The sequence below is a fragment of the Dermacentor albipictus genome, chromosome 7 (assembly GCF_038994185.2).
Source record: "Dermacentor albipictus isolate Rhodes 1998 colony chromosome 7, USDA_Dalb.pri_finalv2, whole genome shotgun sequence".
In the NCBI taxonomy this organism is placed as follows: domain Eukaryota; kingdom Metazoa; phylum Arthropoda; class Arachnida; order Ixodida; family Ixodidae; genus Dermacentor; species Dermacentor albipictus.
The window spans coordinates 105,974,301-105,998,997 of record NC_091827.1 but is presented as its reverse complement, the minus strand read 5'-3'; the positions used below and the strand labels follow the sequence as shown (position 1 = coordinate 105,998,997).

The following is a 24,697-nucleotide window of genomic DNA, read 5'->3' as shown; positions in this document are numbered from 1 at the left end:
AGGAGCGATAGGTTGTAATGCAACCTAGATTTTGTGAGAGAGTGATACGGTCTGATTGTGAGTAGATTTTGCAATAGAATATGAAATCGCACGCAGAAAGGCGACTAGACAACGCGATGTCTGACGGAAGGTTGTTTATGAAAATTAAAAAGAAAGGACCAGCGACGCTTCCATGTAGATAATTAGACATCATTTCATTGAGAATCAAGCAAGTGTCATTTTTGACAACAAACTGTCTGCGAGAGCAAAGAAAATTTCTAATAGAATAGACCGTAAGAGAAGCAATATTACGGGACGATACGTTACCTAATTACGTACAATGGCGACATGAATAAATATGCAATGAATATGCAGTATCGCAAAAGAGCCCGTTGCGAAAGCCGTACTGAAGTTGAGAAAAAAAAAGTTGTTTTTTTTTTGTTTGAAGTGTGATGACACATGCGGTGGAATAGTGCGCGCAAAGTACTCACATGGGATGCTTGTAAGGGATATGGGCCGAAATGCATTAGATACGTATATTTAAACCGGATCTGAAGAAAGGGATGAGTGGGAATTTTCAAGGTTTGACCACGCGTAGGGATTTCTAGAAATTTGTAGGTACTTGTAGCGGGCATCGGCATCAGCCGCACCGCCCATGAAGAAGACAGCCACGCGAACTTTTGATCAACCGGTTCCTGGTCTGTACATCACAGGAGGTTTGTGCCTGTAAGGATTATTATTATTATTATTATTATTATTATTATTATTATTATTATTATTATTATTATTATTGTTGTTGTGTTATTACTTGAGCAACAGATTTCAAGTGGTCGCTACGAATGATAAGGGCGTTTTTAGTTCTAAGCTGTTGTTGAAAGTTACAGTTCCTCGGGGATCTATCTTATCGCCATTGCTGTTTAATATCTTTGTTAATAACTTACCTTTGGCAATTTCCAAATGTTCCGCGTTCCAGTATGCGGACCACACTGTGTTACTGGCAAAACACATTTTTTTACAAAATGTCCACAGAAATTTTGCAAAATGACGCTACACGGCAATGATTTGCTTCACTAATAATGGTATTGTTGTTAATGCCGAAAAAACACAACTTGTTTGTTTTCGCTCTCCACCCAAGGCTACTGTAATTAACATGCTTCTCTACTTACATGATTCAGACTGTGTTTCTTGTAAATGGGCGCCTATCGCATAAGTGGAGTGTGTGAAATATCTGGGAATTTATTTCGATAGTCACTTATCGTGGCAACATCACTTATCACTTGTTTTTTTCTAAACTGAGGCCAGTAGCTTGGCTGTTCTATGAAAAGTTTCGCACCCTTGTCTGGAAAAAAGATTATTGTACATGCACTAGGTTACAGTGTTGAGATACGGTATTACAGTCTTCGGCTTCTGTTTGGATCGTAGGAACGCAGGGTAGACCGGACTATAAAAAATATTCTTAAAACTGTCGTCTACAATTGCCCCACAGTAACAGCTGCAAATGTGTTCCGCGAGCTTGGTCTACCGTATTTTCATTCATTGCTTATGGAGACAATTGCCAAACATTTTTGGAATTCCGCATTAAAACAAAAAAGTACCGCCGCAAGAGAACTTAGAAAACGCGTCCGGTATGTTGTTCCTCGTTCAGCCACAAGGTATGGTGCCGCAAGACGCTGTACATATGTGCCAGACATATTTAACAAATTACAAGGTACAATTTTTCATGCGACATCGAAAAGCACGCTGTAAGAAATATTAAGGCAGCGATGGTCAAAGTAACCTCCAGAGCTTTTCAGCATCATAATATTTACTTCAACTTCCTTCGTTTTAGGTGGAGTAAACAAATGTTATCTTGTTCTTCTCCATTTTTTTCATTCATTTTATTTATTCTACATGTCTCATCAATTTATGAATTTTTTTTCTTTTTCACCGTGTGTATTATATGCATAAGGATGGTCCTACAAGCCAACTGAGGCTTAGACCGGCCTGTTTATGTTTTGTGTTTTGATGGCAAGAAAGATTATTATTATTATTATTATTATTATTATTATTATTATTATTATTATTATTATTATTATCGTTGTTGTGGTTCTTGTCGTCATCATCGTCATCATCATCATCATAATGAGGGCTGGAAGCAACCGTTCCCATTCTGTGCCTCTCATTTTCTGTGCTCTTTATTAATGTGGCCGTGGTCGTCTTGACGACAACCTTCAGTTTTTTTCTGTACATGAAGAGCCTAACGCGTGCACGCGGCGACAGGCTGTCACGGATAACTGGCCGGAGCCGCGATGCAGCCTACCTTCACCACCATTCTGGTCCCACTACGTCGGCACATGCTTCCCGCAGTTTGGCCGTCCTGGAGCTAAACGACTTGATCCAGGATCTTAATAACAAAGTAATACTGTACGTTTTACCAATAAATTTCCAATTCCACCTCATGGTTGCCTTGCCAGAGTCGTGCCTCCCCGACGAGTCGAATGTTGCCGTGCTGAATTGCTTAAGCGCACATACTGCCGGCTCCCAGACTTTTTATGCTACGTTTTAGGCCAGCCAATGCCAGCTCAACAACCTACACCGCCCACTAAATCAACAGCGAACTGCCTTAGCGTCGGCAGTGAAACTAACCGACAGCTTGCTTCGCCCACTGAACTCAATGGTGTTGGTTCTGGAATAATGCGCCGCATCTGCCCTTCTGCTCTAACTCCTAGCCCAGTAAGTGCCTCGACCCTTTCCGCTTTCTTCACAGTGCACTATGGATAATCTCAAGGCTCACCGAGGACTTTCGACTGCGCGAATAATTTCGTCGTTCAAGCCTCGCCGCATGTTCAAGTCTCTCTCGACTCGATGTCAGTTTTCCCGCTTGTTTCTCCGACAGTGTAACAGCGCCTGGACATGTGCACCAAGCATTTCGTTTTCTCCAACCACACTGGACCTGTAGAGGACCGCTGTTCACCGCCTGCCGTCTCCCCTACTATTCCCTGTCAAAGCACCGACAAGGGCAACCTTCGCTGCACTCTTTCCGTCCCTACGTATTCCTACGGAGACATAGCGTCATCAAGGGTGGTGGTCACAACCTCAGCCACAACCTTTTCTTAATGCCGTCTCGTCGGCCCCTCGTCAAACTCACAGGAATATTGGGAGCAATATTGTTGCCAAGCACGTCGTCGATCTACCCGCGTCAATGTGGCGTCCACAAGAATTCCGTGTGACGGTGAGACAGCACCATCCTTGGTGTCCTGACGAATCATCAGTTAACGCAGCGTCCAAACGCACTAGAACACATGCGTGGAGCAACTGCTCGCGACCTTTCCTAAGAGCGTGCTGAATCTCGAACACCGTTATCGGCTTAGGAAGTCCATGCTTGCGCCTGTACTCGCTTGGCGTTCATTGGCTATACTCGGCCTTCACGCCACATAACATCAAACACCAAATTAACCACCATTGCGCCTTGTCTAGCAACGCTGCTTCCCTTTGGTGTCGAGAACTGCCGCTCGCGTGCCTGGCGTCCTGCTCGTTCCCTACATGACCACCACCAGGTACAGACAAGGTACCTACAAAGAAGACGGGCTCAACGCAAGAGACGCCCCCCTGTTAAATGAAGTCTAGAGCAACTACAACGCCCGGCCAACCATGCTTGATGTACAGCACCGAGCAGATGACATATCGATCGGTTTCCCAAGTCCCGATGTACCTCTGCCTATTTCCTTACGAACACATCAGAGACTTGATCATTCTACCCTTTCGCGCTCCTCAGCCTTATCCACCCAATGACGTCACTCGCCTGTCCGGACGCCGCGTCGGCTGATCTTTACTGCCCATTTATTCGACTCTATATGCTTCCGTCCATGTTAATAACACTCACTTCACTTGTCAATCTGTACGTATGTAAATATTATTTGATTTTTACTTTCCCCATCAACACGGCGCTTCTCCACCGCAATACGCTCTAAGGGGAAAGCTATTGTAGACGGGATACTTTTAAGCCCCTCAAGTTACAAGAACAACCTAAATAAAAATGAGGGAAAGCCGCACCACCCAGGTATAGCAGGTTGAAGCCGATCAAAAATAAATGAACAGGGCTAGAAAACCAAATTTTGATTTGAGAGAAGCCACTTGTAGAAAGAAAAGAACACCCGAGGTTAGCCGACATGAAGTGAAGACAAATGAGAAGTAGGGAGCAGGAGTTAAGGCGGAGTGTAGGTCTGAATAGGCATGGCATGCGGCGGCTCGGGATTCCGACCAGTTTTTTTATTAAGCCACAAAGCAGAAGAAAATTATGGAGAGCGAAATTGAGGGAGAGAAGGGAGAGCAAGAGAAGAGGAAAGAAGAAAGAGTCAGGACAGCAGAAGAGGGTAGGGCCTGAGGAGGCCGAAGCAGGTCTTGCAGGATGTCCGACAGCAGGAGCAGATGTTCAGGTGAGCCGGGCTGCAGTAGGCTGGGGAGGGACTGGCACTTGGACTTGGTAGGCGGCTCCCGTTGGCTGACGCAGTGGTATAGGCAGGAAGGCTCGTGGGGTGGCGCGCACGCGCACCACGAGCAGACGGCACTGCCAGCACGCAGGCCACCGATGAAGAAGCAGCCGATTTCTCTCTCCGCCTGTTATCATCTGCGCTTTTCATTACCTATGGCCTCGGTCAGCTTTTACGGCTACCAACACAGAAATTTCGCTTTATGAAACAACAGTGTGCTTTCGAATTTGCGATGTATGGACGTTCACACAACAACATGTTGAATACTTCAGGTTACTAAAATTATGAGATACCAGTAGGTGTAACATCAGAATCGTTCATAAATTGATAACTAAATATAGCAGGTAGAGGCGGAGGGGTGAAGTCTTACATTGTTAAAATTGTGCGGCGACTATTGAGAGCTGATGCACAGTCCACAGAAGCGACTAGAACAGCAACATTATTTAATATCAACATATCCTCAAAAATGGCTGAGGGAGGTATTACATTCAATTATTTATTTTCGTCGTCGTTTGAAACAGAATGAGGGTGTTGCGAAAATGATTTGTCTTTGACTTGAACTAACGCATGATAGTAAGATAGTAAGCTTTTTCAGAATGTTGGTCTTCCGCCATTGCGGCCAGATATTGCTATACCTTAGCGCTTCTGAAATGATAGATTTTTCTTCTGTTTCAAGGGGTCCAACTTGTTTGTTTAAATGTTGGTTTTGAAACATCGACCCGAATGTATAAGCATGATATAGGGTCGCGTACTGGCTGTGGCAACCTTTGTTTAAAACACCAATTTGATTTACCCTACTGGTGGAATAAAGAAGCTAAAATTGCGTGAGAAGTTCTGTGCGCCCGAGTTTGTTGGGATAAAATTAGATTTTGTATAATTGAGTATGGTCCTGAAAGTCAAGTGACGCGACCATGCAGGTAACTGAATAAGCCGATGGGCACTGAAGTCGCGAACATATACGGGGTGTCCCAGCTAACTTTAGCCAGAGGTTAAAAATATGCGAATGGCACGTAGCTGCCCATAACCACGGTAGTATTGTATGCCGTCGCTTGAACATTCTTTGATTATTCTTCTCACCCTACCTCATTATATAATTAGTCCTCATAAATTATACAACTCTTAAAATAATATAATTAGATGAAAAGCGTCATGACGAAATTATAGATCGACATGACAAACTCCCGATACAGCTTTCTGTTCCTCAATACGTGTGTAATGTGTGGTGCGCGACATGGTGCGGTGATCGGGACGGTCAGGAGCAGACGACAAGGAGTGCGCGCGCCAAGGCGAATTCCGTGCTGGAAGGAGGAAAACGACGACGCTGAAGAGCGTCCGGCACGTGATCGCGCGGTGCAACAAAAGAAACTAAAAGAAGAAAAGCAAACCAATTAGGAAAGACCGCGGGGCGTCAGGCAGCCAATCGGAGAATGCCTAATCGGCCAGAACACAAGAAAAAGCGTGGTGCACTGGCAGAAGGGGGAGACGCAGAGGAGACGCCGGGAGAGTTCCACGAAGCGACGCCAAGAGGAGGTCAACCACCGGACCGGGAGTTGAAGACGGGCCGTCGGGTTCCGGACCCGAGCCACCAGGACTTCACCCGACCGGGGCCTCCTGCCAGCCCGTTCCTGTGCGTCGCCCGTCTACCCGAGCGTGCCGTCAGCTCCTCAAGGCCGATGAGCGTCTGCGCCCGTGGGCAGGACGAGAACTGTCGGGCTACGGGCCCGAGTTGTACGCCAGCTGCCCGACCAACGCCGCCCCCGTCTGTCGTGCCACCTGCTGCCCGAGGCCGACGTTCGAGCTTCTGTGCCCATGGGCAAGAGAGAGCAGTCGGGCTATGGGCCCGAGCTCTACACCCAGCTGCCCGGCCAGAACGCCGCCGCCGTCTACTCGTGCCACCAAGCCGCCTGCTTTACCTCTCCAAGCCAGAGCTGGCCAGCTCCGGTCGCCCGGTCAACCAACTTACACCACGACATTTGGTGAGACCGGCGCATCTCCTTTCTTCAGCTTGTCGCCTCGTCGCCGCGTCGAGACTGTTATGTGTCCCTGCCGTCGTGGCAAGCCCGGACTCCCGCACTAGCTAACCTCATGCGAGCCCTATGTGTGTTCCTTGCCGCTATGTCTGCTTGAGTGTTTATTTTATGCATGCTTTCTATTTGCTTCTATTTGCTTTATGCCTCTTTTCAGTTTGATTAAGTCTTTGTGTATGTATGTTCGAAACCAACGGCTTTTTCCTCAATTTGGTTCTCGGAGGCTCCCCCTAAGAGAACCGTTAAAACATTTGAGTACACGAACCTTTGCCCCCATATTAGGATAATCACAACGTGCTACATAAAATGTTTTTCCGATCGTGAAAGAATCCCGCGAATGCACGCAAAGTGCTTCAAGCAGCCTGTCGCGCGGCAATTTTGCGCGCATTTGCGGTCTTCTTTCACGCTTGGAAAAAAACACTTTTATGAAGCACGTAAAGAGCAAGAGCAAACTGTATCGGGATGTTTTCATGTGGCTCTACAATTTCCTAATTAAGATTCTTCCTCTGAATATATCATTTGTAAAGTGCAATAATTAAGATACGGTATTTAAATCGGCGGAACTAAAAAAAAATAGTCTGAGTACTGGCAAGCGATGGCAAGCAAATGACATTCGATTTATCCGGCTATACGTGAAATACACACATTTTAATGTTCTGGCTAAAGTTAGCTGGTACACGCCGCATACTACAGTGCAGCTTACTTTTTTTAGACACGGATGATAAAACAAGGCCAAAGCTGCTTAGGTGGCGTTTGGCTGATAATATATCTGAAATATTTATCAAGTGCTAGATCAAAGTATTCTTTGCCGTTGCGAGAATGGCAATTTAGTTTTTGTCATTCAATGTCAGGGTACGGAATTTCTCCCAATACAAAAAGTCGGCCTTTGGTACCTTTGAGCCGACTATCGTTAAGCTCTCTTAGAAATGAATAATGAAATAATCTGGACTGTCCGGCGGCATGCAACACACGGTGAAATTATTTTTTGCCGCAACTGAAAAAAGTGCTGACCCAAATAATTTCTAACCGCAATTTAATGACCACCACGAAGGATGTTTACCTCTTTCATTACTTCTGCTATTAAGCCACTCCCTGCAGTGTACAGTGACTGCGGAGGACTTGACCAACGTGGTGGTCAGATCTGTCACAAGTCCGAGAGTGCTAAGAATTTCTGGATTCCGACATACCGCCCCTGGAAACTGAACCTGGCGACGTTTCACACGCGAACCCTATTGATTGAAGTTTACTTACCAGCGCTCTTCGAGAAATTTTCAAGCATTGCCTGGCATATTATTGACCTTAGATTGTTTAGAAGAACAGTGATGTTTATAAACTGCTGACTAACGGCCACGCACAAACGTTTTCCAGATAAGAGGGAAAGCAGGGTAAGATTTCCAGTCCACAAGGATATCACTTGCGACATTTACGTATTCAATGGCCTTAATGAAAGGGTAGCAGTCATTGTAATAAAGCTGAATAGAAGGTATAGCATAAAGGCAGTACAAACCTACTATCAAGCCTCCGGTGACGATGATGAAAAAATATAAAACAGTTTTATACAGCTTTAGGAAGATGTTTAATTAGCGATGACACAGGCGCAAACTCATCATACAGCAGCCACGGCGATTTCAGTGTAAATATAAAGATAGCAGGTTGCGGCAACAATCATTTCGCAACTATGGCATCCATTCTAGGAACACTCGAAGGGAGGTGTTGGAAGAATTCATGCAAAGGAAAAGGGTCCGAATAATGAAACCTTCAAGAAGAGCAGTAACGGGAAGTAGACCTGAAAAAGCCCTAAAAGACAAACAAGAAATGAACTAGATTTTATGAGCTCTGCGAATTCCTGCATAGCGCACGACGTAGAAGTGTCAGGTAGGCTAAAGTGTAGCGACTATAGGTTAAGGAAGTATAGGAGTTCTCTCAGTTTGAAGAGAGAAAGAGTAAAATTTGTGAAAGAGAACCCGGCCAACGTAGATGCAGTAAACGTGAGAGCATACTAATTCAGGGTCGTGCTCAAACAAATATGTAGCTTTAGAACTAGCTAGAACCAACTAGTTCAGCAACAAGTTTTGTTGGGAGAGGACGATGATAATACAGTGCTATGACTGAAACTGTAACTAGGCTGATATTAAAAGCAGCAATGGGAAGTAAGGCACGTGGTAAGTTATGTCGGAGGTTAGGTACCAAATAAACGCGCCGGTAAGCTATTTAAGCGGCCAACTCAAGAGAAGATAAAATTCGCTGAAGTGTCAAAAAGGAAGAGCAAGAGAGAAAATGATATTCGAAATTACAACATGGGGATTATTCTGTAAGCAGTAAAAATGGCTGCAGCATAAAATCAGTGTGAAATGAGTTTGGAATATGGCAAGGAAATAATTATGTCATCATACCTTGCTGGTGAAGCAGCGCACTGACACGGACACAGTGAAGACAAACAGGAAAAGACGACACAGTGTCGTCTTTTCCTGTTTGTCTTCACTGTGTCCGTGTCAGTGCGCTGCTTCACCAGCAAGGTATGATGATCACTCACCAACTAGCCCAACTTTCCACATTATTGAATAATTATGTACTCAAGAATAAGCAGGGTGATGTCATCAGCAATTTTGGCGATGCAGTAAATGTACCAGAAAAATTGTTTAATGACCTACACAGTACCCAGTGTAGCCACGATACCTTCACACGAATTCATGATAAACAGGACACAGAGGCTCCTTCTATAACTAGCGATGAAATCAGAAGGGCCCTGCAATCCATAACCCTGGGAAAGCGGCAAAATACAGTCGACCTAATCAAATATGGAAGAAATATTGTGCTTGAAAAGTTTTCCGCTCTTTCTACGCAATGCCTCACGACTTGAACTGTACCAGAGAGCCTGAAGAATACCTACATTACACTGATCCACAAGACGGGAGTTTCTAAAGCATTGAATAATTCAGGGCCCGCTAGCTTGCGTTCAGTATTGTGCAAAATATTCACCAAAAGAATTTCCTACGTAATCAGGAGAACACTACTCTTCAATGAACCAAGAGAACACAAGGCTTCGGGTTTGGATATTCTATAATGCGTCACATTCATGGTATTAATCAGGTAATCGAGAAATGTGTGAAGTACAACCAACTTCTATGTTTGACTATCATGTCATTTGAAAGGACGTTTGATTTAGTTTGAAATACCAGCGGTAATTGACGCAATGCGTAATAAAGGAGTACAGGAGGCATACGTGAGTTTCTTGGGAAATGTCTACAATATTATACAGCTACGTTGCTTCTCCACAAGAAAAGTAGAAAGTTACCTATTAAGAACGAGGTCAGGCAGTAAGACGCAATCTCTACAATCCTACTCGCTGCGCTGTTGGATGAGGTACTCATGCTACTACACTACAAATGCTTAGGAGTGAGGATCACCGGCGAATATCTTAGCAATCATCGGTTGCAGACGACGTTCTCATTTTCAGCAAAACTAGGAATGAATTACATGAAATAATTTAGGACCTTAAGCAAGAAGGTGTAAGATAGAATTTGAAGAATAATGTGCAGATGACAAAGATTATTTTGAATAGCCTGGTACAAAAGTATAATTCAGGATCGGCAGTCAGCCTCTAGAGTGCGTCCAGAAACACGTGTATCTAGGTCAGTTACCCACAGGGACCCCTGATCATCAAAAGCAAATTTACAGATGAATACAATGGGTTGGTGTCCATAAGGGAAGTGTTACCTAATACTGTCATTGCAGTATACCGGTACTAAAATACGGGGGAGAAACTTGGAAGTCAACACAGAAACTAGGCAACAAGTCGAGGACCATGCGAAGAACGATGCAACAAGAAATGTTAGGCGTAACGTTAAGAAACAGGAAGACCGCCGTGTGGATCATTAAACATACGCGGATACCCAATGTCCAACCAACATTAAATGAAATTGGATCTGGGAAACTCATGTATTGTGTAGCACATGTAGGCGGTCGACCATTTGAGTTACAGAATCGGTACGAAGGGTGGAAAAGTGCTGTCGGGGACAGCACAAAACTAGGTAGGGTGATGAAATTAGGAAAATTGCAGGCGCAAGTTGAGATCTGTTAGCGTAGGACATGGGTAATTATTGGAGACCGCAGGCAGTCGACGAAGGCCTCTCCCTGCGATCACAAAAGAGGGCATAACTTTTTTGGAAAATATCTTTTTACCTGATTGTGTTTGAGTACATTGATAATAAGCAGGTTGTCTGCGTACTTTGCTCTAATCTTCATTCTATGACTCTGAAAAGTACGGGGCGTTTCGAAGGGCCATATGGCATTTAGTGAATGCATCCAGGATTTGGAGGGAGCGGGGCATATCTGCCGTTATTAGCAGTTATAAGTTAAAGTTGAATCCTGTGGTCAATTTTGTTCCATCGGTATGTTTTTTTCTGCGGTACGAACAAACATCACAAGTTCTCAAATAATGTAGGAATACACCACATACGACGCGTGAAATACGAGAACGACTGTGTTTTTCGTTACAGAATAGGCATATTACCCACGATAACTTTTAGTGGTCCTTGTTTAGTGCCAGGTTGCGCCGGAATTTATAAAAAAAATTCCCAGAGAGAAGGTGCAATCGTATAAATGGCGATGCGTTTTTTTTTTCGTCATAGGCAAGAAGAAAGCCAGTATTGTGGGGCATGACTGGGGGGCCGTCATTGCCTGGTGGGTCGCCACAAAATACGAGAGCCTGGTGGACAAACTGGTCATCATTAATGGGCCCCATCCCCTGGCTCTAAGCTACCAGCTGGAACACAGCCTCAGACAGATTCTGATGTCCTGGTGAGTGCCGGATCGTGATGTTCAACCTCTGTCTCGTTCGTTGCATTTGCTTCGGCTGCGCGGTCACTTGGGTGAATTGCGCTGGTTTTACTGACGGTATCACTTGTATTTAGTGATAAAGTTTACGGGTTCAACACAGTAGGAGGCTGCTAATATACGATGCCGTTCAATTCATGACGTTGAGTAAGGATGTCAATGGTTCAGTGCGTTATATAAACTCAATATTTGAATATTCCAGGTTCATTCTTAGTTTCTTGTTCTAATAATCGCTACTGTTTACTATTTGTTTCTTGTTTGATTTGTAATCTTGTTTTGCCCAGCATGAAAAGTACCAAGTTTTGCTTGTACAAAAGGTAACGTTATCAGCTTTGAGATATGCCCGTCTCTGCTCCTTGCAAGGAGGTGGGCCATACTGATAAAATCATCGCACAATTTTTAAACTATGCCTTTCATGCCTTATCTCCCATCACACATGAGCGGTACTAAAAGAACAATATACAACAATCTTAAACATTACAGAAAAGCAATTTTAGTATCAATACATGAGCGCTGAGAAATCCCTGCATCTTTGCCTGTAAAAGCAGAAGGTTGCACTCAGGAAGCTATTTATCATGTCATGTTTGTTAACATTCATTGTCAATCCGATCTTGAAATCCGGCAGTAGCACAAGTTCTAACAGTGACCTACCTATATTATTAATCTGGTTTTGCCGTATTTGACCCGTATTTGCCGACTAAGCCGTGCGCAACCGCTCAGCTCCAATTGTGAGATCACATGAGGGCACGGCACCTGGCTGACGGACAAGATGCTTAAGCCACCACTACTGCTTTTGCAGGTATTGCCGTGGATTTTCACCGCCACAACAACGAACAACGGACTACTGGCTTTCTTCCGAGTACCTCGTGGCAATGACACCGTGGACTGCACTATCTTTGATCAACGTTCCGCAAGTGTGACGTCATCACTCGACATCGTACTTAAGGAGCCTCGATGCGACATTCGCTTCAGAGGGCACGGCACCTGGCTGACGGACAAGATGCTTAAGCCACCACTACTGCTTTTGCAGGTATTGCCGTGGATTTTCACCGCCACAACAACGAACAACGGACTACTGGCTTTCTTCCGAGTACCTCGTGGCAATGACACCGTGGACTGCACTATCTTTGATCAACGTTCCGCAAGTGTGACGTCATCACTCGACATCGTACTTAAGGAGCCTCGATGCGACATTCGCTTCAGAGGGCACGGCACCTGGCTGACGGACAAGATGCTTAAGCCACCACTACTGCTTTTGCAGGCAAGTGCTATGGACAATGTAGTTGTTTACCGTAGCGACAACCGCTTTTTGATAGTCTTGCCGTGCCCTCGCAAGTGTTGTGATATTTTGTATGACTGCTGGTCAATGCTTCTTTTGTTGATTATGGCGGGAGATGTTGAGGAGAATCCCGGACCCAAGGTAAACGAAATGCTAGAAGAAATTATTCGCAATCAGACTGCGTTCGCTCGTAAGATGGATGACATTAAAAGTGAAATTGTCACACTGAGCGCAAAGACAGACAGGATACAGAGCCTTTTTGATGCAGTTGATACAATGAACAGCAGGATTGGGCGTTTAGAAAGTATAGTTCATGAACAGGCTGCAAAGTTAGTCGATTACGAGAACAGGAGCCGGCGTAATAATTTGTTAGTCTTTGGCGTCACTGAAACGGGGACTGACTATGGTGCAGAAACAGAGTCAAAACTAAAGGAACTTGTTCTGGAGAATATATTTCAAAAAACTATGGGTGTACAGGTTCACACAGTTGAGCGAATTCATCGCCTTGGTAAACCCCAACCAACAAAATGTAGACCAGTTATTCTTAGGTTTTACGATATCAGAGAAAAGGAAAGCTTGCTGAAAAAAGGCGCTAAATTAAAAGGTACTGCTTGGCGTATTAGCTCTGACTATGCCAAAGAAACATTAGATATACGCAGAAAACTGTGGGAAAGCGCAGCCGCAGACAGGGCCAAGAAGGCAAAAGTCCTGCTCGTTCATGATAAACTTCGCATAAACAACGATACATATTTTTGGGATCACAATCGCAATGAACGCTGCCTGCTGTCTAAAAGCTTAGGGCATAGGGCTGATAACAGACAACAGCACAGGTCAGATCGGCCAAGTGGCACTGATGATCCTGATACCATAGGCAACACCTCGGGCTCGTCATCACAGATATAGCTACGCATTTTAAGTTTGAACGCGCGAAGTATTGTCAATAAGACTACACAATTAGAATATCTGCTCCTTTCACAAAGCCCACATGTCGTGGTAATAGCAGAAACGTGGTTACATAAAAATATATCTGATGACTGTATTGTTCCTCCCGGCTATCGAATGTTTAGGAAAGACAGGGACACACGTGGTGGGGGCGTTTGTATCATAGTAAAAAACTCTGTATCTGCTGTACTGATTGATTGCGATGTTCCTGAAACGGTTTGGTGCAAGATTACATTTCATGGTATTGCCTACATTGTTGGCGCAGTGTATCGCGCACCTTCTGCCTCGCCTGGGTTGCTGGAAGACCTAAACACTTTCCTACGTGCAAATGTCAAAGCAGACGCGAGATTAATAATGACCGGCGATTTTAATCTTCATAACATAGATTGGCAAAACCCATGCACTATTGGCACCGATTCATCTAGAATAGAGAAGCTATTGGAACTCATGTTCATATATAATCTCAACCAAATTGTTCAAGAAGACACACGAGTAACGGCCACATCGCGGTCATTGTTGGATCTGGTGTTTGTGTCAGATAAAATAGGTGCTTATACTGTTAACGTTGCGAATGGTATCTCTGACCACAAGATGATTATTGTTACAATCACAGTGGGAGCAAGTGTTTGTTTCAGGCCTTACATCCCTGTACGCATTAACGATTATGGACGCGCGGATGATGTTTCCATTCTTGACTACCTGGATTCTGCATTTACTGACTTTGAAATTGATTTCCATACTAAAACAGTAGAAGAGTTGTGGCAGAACTTTAAGGTAATTGTACAACACTGCGAGGACACCTATATCCCTAAACGCGTAAAGAAGACAAAGCACCGAAGCCCCTGGATGACCAGGAACATAATTCATATGAAAAGAAAAATAAAAAGGCTACGTAAAAGCAAAAATAAATCTACTCAGGTTTCGCGACTTCGAGCTGAGATGAAGCAAGCCCTGCACGATTCTAAAAGAAAATTCTTCAGTGACACGCTTAGCCGCTTCCTCAGAACATCACCGCAAAAGTTTTGGCGATATTTCAGTGATAGAAAGGAAGAGGTACAGGAAATCAGGAAAGAAGATCAAGTTCTGATAAACAAAAAAGATATTGTAGAGCACTTTAATCACTTCTTTCAGTCCGTGTTCACCACGAACGATGATGACGTCGATGTTAGTTCTGAAAGCACAGAGCCAAGCCAAGTGGATGACATCATAATTACACAGGAGGGCGTATTTCAGCAGCTCTTGAATTTAGATGCAAAAAAAGCGTGTGGACCCGATGACATAGCGACCCAGTTTCTTCAAAGATATGCTGAATGGGCGTCGCATTACTTGACCCTTATATTTCAAAAATCATTGCAAACTCATTCTGTACCCCAAGATTGGCGCAGTGCAATAGTTATTCCGGTGTTTAAAGGTGGCAATCGAACAATAGTGAATAATTACCGGCCTATATCTCTTACATCCATTTCTTGTAAACTTCTTGAACACATAATAGCTAAGCATATCGTTCGCCATTTAGAAAATAATTGTTTACTTTACCCATACCAGCATGGCTTCAGAACAGGCCTTTCCACTACCACACAACTTGTGGAGACAATTCATGATTTCGCAATGGCGATTGATGCCAGAGAGCAGATTGACGTAATCGCCGTAGATTTTGCCAAGGCTTTTGATAAGGTGCCACACAAGAAGCTGATTTACAAACTGGAATTAACCGGCCTTAATGCCACTATAATAAAGTGGATTAAAGCTTACTTAACGAATCGCAACCAGGTGGTCAGAATGGATGGTCATGTCTCCGGCTCACTGGCAGTACTCTCGGGAGTCCCGCAGGGATCTGTGCTGGGACCGCTTTTATTTTTGGTGTATATTAATGACATTACTGCTGTGATGGAACCAGATGTACATCTTAAACTGTTCGCGGATGACTGTTTATTTTATTCTACAGTACGAAGCACCGCTGACCAACTTAAGCTTAATAACTGCCTAAAGGCGTTAAGCGGATGGTGCAGCAAATGGAGTATGGAGATAAATTATTCTAAATCAACATATACACATATTACCACACAAAAAAGGGGCCGTCTTTTGTTTCCATATTCTATTGGTGACAAGTGTCTGATGAATACAAGTCAGTTTAAATACCTGGGAATAACGATAACAGAAAGCTTATCGTGGAGTATACATATAAATAATCTTTGTTCAAAAGCATACGGGAGGTTATATTTCTTGCGAAAAAAATTGGAGGGCGCTACATGCGATGTACGACTGGCCGCATACAAAACTTTTGTAAGGCCACTTCTTGAGTACGCGTCAGAGGTATGGAGCCCTCATCAAGGTTATTTGAAGAAACAACTAGAAAAAATTCAGAGGTACGCGGTGCGCTTTATATGCTCCCGATATCGAAGGACTGATTCAGTCACAGAAATGCTCAGTTTTTCTAAACTGGACCTGCTAGAAACGCGTAGACAAAAACATCGATTGAAATTATTATTCCAGATACTTCAAGGCCAAATAAATATTAGGAAGGAAACTTACATACTCGCACCTGGCAAACGGAGCTCCAGAACCAACCATAACCGGTCTATCCAGGCTTATACCACTCACACTAATACATTCAGGCACTCCTTCTTCCCCGATGTGATTGAAATGTGGAACAAGTTACCGATGTGTGTAGTGGAACATACTGATTTGTCCCAATTCAAAAAATCTCTGGATGACTATCTGTGCGAATGCGCCGCTTGATTTCGATGTATTCTGTGTTTGTGATTATTGCACATGTTCTTTTCTTTTATATGTATTTTTTTCATAACCCTCTCTGTAAGGACCCCCGCAAGGGGGTTGACAGTATTGTTAAATAAATAAAATAAATAAACATACAATACAACAGCACCGCAATGCAACCAATCTGTCATTGTTTTACACTAATCCCTATTTAATGCCCCAAAAGGGGGAATTTTATGTAAAGAAGTGAAATTATTCAGCTACTCTTGATAATTAGGTTTAGGTTAGAAACGCATGTTAAATATAAAACATGCCTTAACACTTTTGCTGTGGAAGGTTCCCGACATGGCGTAATCTACTTCGTCCGGTGGAGTGGGCTGCACCATCTGCTGGCTTTTATAGATGCGCAGCGTAGATTATCGGTGTGCAGGGTAGCAGTTAGTGTTCTTCACAACTGTACCAGGTACGGGCAGATTAAAGACGATGAGTTCACGGTTGCTGGTATACACCACGGATCATGGCAAAAGCATGGAGGTTGCAATAGCACCTTCAAAATAAGTCGCTGCCACCAGCAGTGGCACGTATGCGAAATTGTACGCAGTCAGCTTGATAGTTGTGCCGATAGTGTGCGCTACTCAGCAAACACTGTTTGAACAGGCGATCATATCATCAACTTATTTTTCTGTACACTGCAGGACAAGGTGATCTCCAGTTACCCCTTTCTTGCGCTAGTTGATTCCCACTTCCGCCTGCAACTTCCCTAATGTTACCACTCCCCCTATCTTGCCATCCACGACTGCGCTTCCCATTTCTTGGCACCAACACTATAACTCTAATGGTCCACCGGTTAACTAAACTACGCTTTACATGGCCTGTAGAGCTCCATTTTTTTGTCTTCATGTCATCTTTAATATCGGCTACCCCCATTCGCTCTCTCATCCACACTGCCACTTAACGTAACGCCTAACAGTTTTCGTTTCATCGCTATTTGTGAGGTCGTTAACTTGTTGCGACCTTCTTTGTTAACTTGTCAACATCCTAGTTTCTGCCCCGTTTGTTCACACCGGTAGAATGCAATAATTGTTCACTTCAGAGAAAGTGGTAAGCTCCCAGTCAAGATTTGGTAATCCTTCCCATGGACAATCAAACGCATTTTTATTGGTCTGTAAATTTTCTTCTCATTGTCAGGGTCCCCTGTGAGTATTCACTTAGATAAACGTACTCCTGGGGCCATATAATATAAAACTATCCCAGTGTGTGTTTATTCCGATCTCCCGACGTCAAATTTGCGTAATCGTCGACGCAAGCATCAGGCGGTGACCCTCAGTGTTTTCTGAACAGACCAATCAAGTGCTCTCGCCCTTTATAGGAGGTCAGTTTTGTTTGCTAAAAAAAAATATAACATTTTCTGCACTGAGCCGCTTGTCTTATCTAATTGGCTGACAAGAGGCGAAGAGCACGCTCAAGTGGAGAGGGATTCGATGGGGCCGAGCCAGTGCACTGAAACTTGATAACCGGTTGACAAGGGTGGAGCCGGAGTCTTTTGATTAGTCCGCTTTCCCTTACTTATCTTGCGGTGGCTGGTCGAAAATCGCGACAGCATGCAGGGGAAGGTTAAGAATGCCACTAAACCGGATCCTCACCAAATAATAGTTGGCAGAACGAGGTTGGAAACCTGCTGAAAGTGCTCGAAAACGTTACACGGCCATGCAAAACGGCTTATTCTATGCATATAAACCCGTGCTCTCCGGCTGGTGCGAGTAGCCAGTGCCTGAGTGATCAGCGGCAGCCAGCTTTTATTCCTTTCGGAACCGGACGGCCTGTGGCTCTTCAGAAAAAAACCCTGTTTTGTACGGCATATTAATGCATCTTTAACGCATACACGTCACTTTGATGTGAGTTCTGGTGGTTCTGTGGCGTCACCTTACAGGGAGGTGAAGTGGCCGTCACCCAAAATCTTTTGACCGATAGCCGAGCGCTAATTCTGAAAAGGCGTCGAATCCTAAACACCTATTTTTCTGTAGTTCTTTCCAGTCATGCAGAATCATCGCGTTCACGTCGTATCAGCTGGGAAGCTATCGCGGTTTTCGTGACGTCGCTTGACAGACGGGCGAAGTGGGGGTGGTTGAAAACATTTTTGACCGATGGCGGAGGGCTTATTGCAGAATTGGAATAGAAAGGTTTGGAGCAGCTTTACGTTATAGCACCCCCTTTTTTCTATGGGGTTTTACATGCCAAAACCACTTTCTGATTATGAAGCACGCCGTAGCGTGGGACTCCGGAAATTTGGACCACCTGGAATTTTTTATGCGCACCTAAATCTGAGTACATGGGTGTTTTTGCATTTCGCGCCAATCCAAATGCGGCCGCCGTGTCCGCGATTTGATCACGTGACCTCGTTCTTAGCAGTCCAACACCATAGCTACTAAGCAACCACGGCGGGTCACATATATAGCGCCCCTGTATTGGCTCCAGAGGTAGACTTGCGATGATGAAATCTTTGTTCCTTGCCAGGCTATTGAACATGACCTTTGTCTTCTGCATATTATTCTGCAGCCGAAAAGTTCCACTTTCTCGCTTAAGGTCCTAAATCGTTTGTTATAATTCACCCCAAGTGTTGTGGAACAAGATAATGTTATCTCCAAACTGAAGGTTGCTGAGATATTCGCAATTGATCCTCACTCCTAAAACTACCCAGTCTAATTGCTTGAATACTTTTTAGGATGCAGTGCATATCATTGGAGAGATTATGTCTGTTTGCCTAATCTCTTCTTGATGGATGATTTTCAGCTTGTGGAGAACCATTGCAGCTCTGGAACTTTTGTAGATATCCCCAAAATATTTACGTATACCTCTTCTACTCCCTGATTATGCAATGCCTCCATGAATGCTGGTGGCTTTACTCACTCTAGTGGCGTCTCACAAGCCAGTCTGGTCGGGATGAAATATGGTTGAAAGGAAGACAAAACCGGAGCACTACGCCAACCAAAGTAAAATTTAAAATAAAAGAAGACGTTGCGGCTCCCACAAGGGAGCATTGTTCACAGGCAAAATTTTACCTGTGGACAAGGATACCGGGTGGGAGCCGAAACGTCTTCTTTTCTTTTAAATGTTACTTTGGTACGCGTGCTGCCCCGAGTTTTATATACGTTTTCACTGAAGCCATATATTGTATACCGCAGATTTCTCACTCGCCTGACTATTGACATGAATGTGCCCAATTGTAGAATATCCCTTTGGAAGCCAGCCTGTACTCTTGGTTCATTAAAGTCAAGTGCTGGCCTGATTCTATTGTAACCTATCTTTGTGGACATTTTTACAATACTGAAAGCAAGATAGTGGGCCTATATTTCTGGAGTTTTTCAACGTCTCCACCCTTGCGGATCAATATAAAGTCATTCTTCCAGCTCTCTAGTACACCTGAAGTTTGATGCATTGCTTATAAAGGTCAGGGGAGCTTTTAGGGCATAATACATGCTCCATCTTTGATTAGGTTTACTATTATTTAATTTTCTCCTGTGACTGTTCTCCACGACATGAATTGCAAGGCCTTTCTAACATCAGCGCTCATTATATAAGGAACCTCTAAATCCATTTTGTCCTTTCAATGAAGGCAGCATGACTGCTCTGGGTACCGTACAGCTTCGTAAACGACTAGCGCTGAAACAGTTCGCGGAGTCGTTTTGCGGACGCCGGACGAGCGATAACATAGGATGCACACGCTTGTGTAGAGGGCTAAGTAGGTTTGCGCGTGGGCAGAGCAGGGGTGGAGATGCTTCAGTGCATAATGATATCATTGCACAGTGTGACGTGAACGTGAGTGGTGGGCAGTAGGCGCAATGTCGCTATTAAAGCAGCGTGCGATCATCAAGTTTATTGGCAAATTTGAAAATCAGCCTTATAGACACAATTGGCCCTGAAGCACGTGTACGGTTATAATACACTAAACAAAACCGCAGTTTACGACTAGTTGCACGGCTTAAGAAAGGCAGACGAGGTTAGAGGACGACGAGTGCTACGGGAGACCATGGGCATGCCGAAACAAAAAAATGATTGCTCAAGTGGAACAACTGATTCGCCGTGATCGAAGAATGAGAATCGAGGAGTTAAAGCAAGAAGTGTGTATCTACCACAGATCAATTCATGCGATTTCACCCAATTGTATGAAGATGGCACGCGTCATCGCGAAGTTTGTTCTGTTGTTTCGAGGCAGCTTAAAACTGTTACGGCTCACTTTGTGCGGCAGTGAATGGAACAGATGCCAAACACCTGGAATACGGCGTGCCTAGTCATGCTCGTGAAGATGAAAGTACTTGTCCGTCGGGTATGTGCGACGGGATTATGCGCGGAATGTGTGTATCCTACGCTTCTCTCCCCTACGTTCATCCCCTCTACGCCAATGAGTGGTTTCGCTCCCATGATCATCTCTGTGGGTTGACTAGACACGACCTACGTTCAACAGCTCTACGCCAAGGAGTGATTTTCCTCGGTGTAAGGTGACCCGACGTGTCGTGACAAGGCCCTCTACCAGGAAGCAGCAGTGACTGAGGTTGCCCGGATGGTGCAGGATACAAAAAAGCCAGCGAGACAACATGGGGAGATACATCTTCTATACCCTTGCGTGCAGGCATGCGCAGGCTCAACTTTTCTGTATTTTTGTTTTGAAGCGCACCGCTCAACTGTGACGATGTATTAAACTTCTATTATTATTTGTTTGTACATCACCTGGTCGTCCCTGCCGAACCCCTTCTTGTGGTCAACCTGGTTTGAGCTCCAAGCAGACGCTGTTGAAGGCCACAAAACCCCCGTCTCCTTAACAACATGTATCAGGAGGGCTGTCGCATAACAATCGCTGACGAGCTCTTTCAGACGAGTACGCATAACCTGACGTAGCTGTATCCGATAGTCGCTGCTTATGTGTAGTGGGTGTTTGCCTAGGACTCAGCGACGAAAGAGTAGTCATCGGAGTGGCACACACCAGCGTCTCTGAAACAAAAAAAAATCGCGAATCATTAGATTCAAAGTCAATGTAATGCTCATTGCATTTTTGGACGTAGGCGGTTTGGTGCACAATGAGTTGCACCGCCTGTACAGCCTATTACTGGTCCTTTCTACGTACTAGTATTGCACAGGGTGTTGGATACGGTTCGAAGGACGCGACAGGACAAGAGGCAAGACAAGTATTGTCTGCATCACGATAACGAATCAAGCCACAAATGGTTTGTTGCCAGAAATTCCTCCCCCAGAATAACATTCAGGTCGCCCCTCCAAAACTGTACTCTCCGTATGTCGCTCCAAGTCACTTTCATTGTTCCCTTGTCTGAAATGAGCCTCAAGGGAACGCGTTTTGGAACCGTGGATGACATGAAAGCGAATGCGACAGCTCAGCCCCGAGAGGTTCCGAAAGAAACATTCTACTGCTGCTTCCAAGAATGGCAGCTAGTGATGGAGCAAGTCCTTGTTTGTACAGCCGTCCTAATTCGGAGGTCATTTCGCAAGGCACGCTATAGGACTTAACAATAGCACGCTGAACTGCCATTCCGGGAACTTTTATGCGAAGCATAATACGAGAGCTCAACCCACCTCCTCAGGCGCGGCGGTGTCGCCTTCAATACCACGTGACACCGTGACGTCACGACAGAGGAGAAACGGGGCTCCAACTCGCGCCGTCGCTCGCGGCGTCGCGGCGGTATATAAGCAGCTGCGCTTGCCTCTGCTCGACACTCACCAGGTGAGATGCCTCCTGGAGACTGAGCTGCTCGTTGGAATGAGAAGCGAAGGTTGCAGCGTGCTACAGAGACTGATTGTCTAGGTGGCTTTGGCTCAACTCTTGCAAGATGGGCTGGGTGGGAATCGAACCAGGGTCTCCGGAGTGGGAGACGGAGACGCTACCACTGAGCCACGAGTACGATGCTTCAAAGCGGTACAAAAGCGCCTCTAGTTAATGCGGTGTTGCCTTAGAAACGAGCTGTTTCTAAGGCTCAGGCGTGCGTCGCTTGCTCAGGCGCACATTTCGTCGCCGCGCCGAACGCTGCGTTGCTCGACGCTCACCGCGTCCAATGCGGGGCGCGTAGTCGCTGCGCCGTAGCCCATTGTCTTACACCCCTTGGCGGGTCGACGGGAACGCTGTCGTGTTCCGCTCTTGAAGGCGAAGCAGAGTAACGCATGAGTTGTTTCTTCGTCTAGCCGAACCAAATATAGCCAAGCAACAGCAGTTCACCAGGCTAAACAGTGGTTCAACAACTAAAATAAAGGCTAGTATGCTTCGCATCCTGGGTTTAACCTTAGCTAAGCCACAGCCATTTTTTAACTGCGAATCATGGAATACTGCTGCTTTCCCTTCATCTTTATCTTAACAATTCCTGGGGATATTACCCTGCTTATCTTTCACAACATATTTCTTGCCTTGTCCTATGTGAAGTACCATTCTCACTGATTTCATGCTGCAGATGTTTTTTACTGCTTCCTCGATAATTTCCAGGTTCAAACATGAAATATCCCTTATTTAGTTCCTGTTGAGCAGTTCTGACAGTTTAGCGAACTCCACCTGCTCCACTGAGTTGCACAAGTTTATGTTTGGTGTTTATTAAGTGTTTGTTACGTGAGAAAGCTGACCTATTGGCTACCTTGGCGCCTTAGCTAAATGGCTGCTTCTGAAATCAGCCTAGTTACTCTTTCATGCATTACCTCTACATTATCTTCATCCGCCTCACGTGAAGCGCCATATTTATTTGCGGACACCAGCCTGAATTGGTCTGCTTCTATTGTTACGGCGTCTACGTTGGCCTGTTTCTTCTCGACCAATTTTACACTTTCCCTCTTCAAATTGACAGTCATCCCAGACCTCACTAAACTTTGGCCACTGCACTTTACCCAACCTAACGCTTCTACATCCTGCACTATGCTGAGATCTCTGGATAGCAAAACATCTGTTTTATTTCTTGTTTTTCCATTAGAGCCCCTGCAGTTCCACTGGCTCTTATGGCACTTCCCGAAGAAGGTAACCGTTATTCAGATTGCATTCATTTCCACGAATTCTGCCAATATATCTGCTCTAGCGTTCCTAGAATCGATACTGTAGTTGCCAAGTGCTTGTTCTCCAACATGCGTTTCCCCGCTTATGCATTGCAGTCCGAAATAAACACGGTGTGCCGAGTTTGCCCCTTTGTAATTACTAATTCAACATATCATAAAAGTTCCATTTATTCATTATTATGAGTAGCCGAAACCTTTTTTCTATGTCTCCCGTTATGCTCGATTACGACGACTGCTAGCTACCCTCTCGTTATTGCTGTAGAATTAATCAATGTCGCTCGCTATATCCTTGTAGATCAGAAATTCTACCCTGTATTCTCTCTTTTCTGGACGACCTTTTTTACAGTGAACCTGGCCGGTAATGAGCGCTGTACAAGCCTCGCGAGTTCTTTTAGCCTTTCTCACACTAAGAATACCACAGGTAAAGATGATTATTCTTGAAAGAGCCCTGCTAAGCTACCCTGATTCCAGAGTCTTTGCCCGTTAAACGTTAAACGTTGTTAGGTTAGGTTTCCAGCGGCGGCCTAAGTGGATCCAAATATTTGCAGAACCCTCTGCCTCGTTGCACGTCTGACAGCCGCCTTCGTCAGGTGTACCTCCGCCACAGGGGTCTCAGGACTACGGGTTAATTGCAAGAGTCGTGAGGGAAGTAGTGGCCAAATAGGAAAGTTTTAAAGCTTAGAGATTTTCTAATTTGGCGGCACCTGGAGTAGTGTAGCCACACTGCCTCTCAGCATTTCTTTTTTTTGCGCCAGTCTCAGGCGCCATTGCATGCCTGAAAACAAAGTGTTGGAGTGGACGAGCATTCCACCTTGCGACCTTCAGTTAGAAGTTTGGTGTTCTACGTCTGCTTCAGGCACCCAGCGGCAGATTTTGAATGCCTAATATTAGAATGCCTCATATTGGATATGGAATGTCACTATCCAATACCATGGTACGACATGGAATACCTGATATTGTTTGAGTGACAGCAAGCTTGCTTTCCTGCATTGTGCAAGGGTGGTGAAAACTTATAAATGGCGGTGAACACTTAGGAACACTTTAGATTACTGCATTTGTATCTCCTTTTTGCCTCCCCTGATTGAGCATTCTGCTGTTTTTTAAGAAGCTCTATGTTACCTACCGTATTGTATTCCTATCGAATAACTTGCAGAATCTGCGGTGTATATATTGTGCTGGAGAAAAACAAGCAGCAGGCACTGCTCCAAGAAAGACGACGACAACGAGTTCTTGGAAGCCTTGTGCTTGTGTTCCCTAAACGGTGTGACCACTCGCTTCCGTGCTCTACTATCTGAAGGTTTCACCAAATAAACCATAACGGCTCTTTACAATTGGTGGACGTGAGACCGACGGGCGGGCGCAAATGGTCACTCGTGGTTCCTCGGCATCTACGTTCGGACATATGGGCAGCC

General features: G+C 44.8%; 1 protein-coding gene across 1 annotated transcript in view; it reads left to right on the top strand.

Annotated features, from left to right (window-relative positions):
* The window catches only part of LOC135903473 (epoxide hydrolase 4-like), a 57,266-nt gene that overhangs the window by 20,457 nt on the left and 12,112 nt on the right, over positions 1 to 24,697 (top strand). The window contains exon 5 of the mRNA XM_065433796.2: positions 11,107 to 11,275. Within this exon, the coding sequence (XP_065289868.2) occupies positions 11,107 to 11,275 (169 nt within the window). The remainder of the gene's footprint in view (positions 1 to 11,106; positions 11,276 to 24,697) is intronic.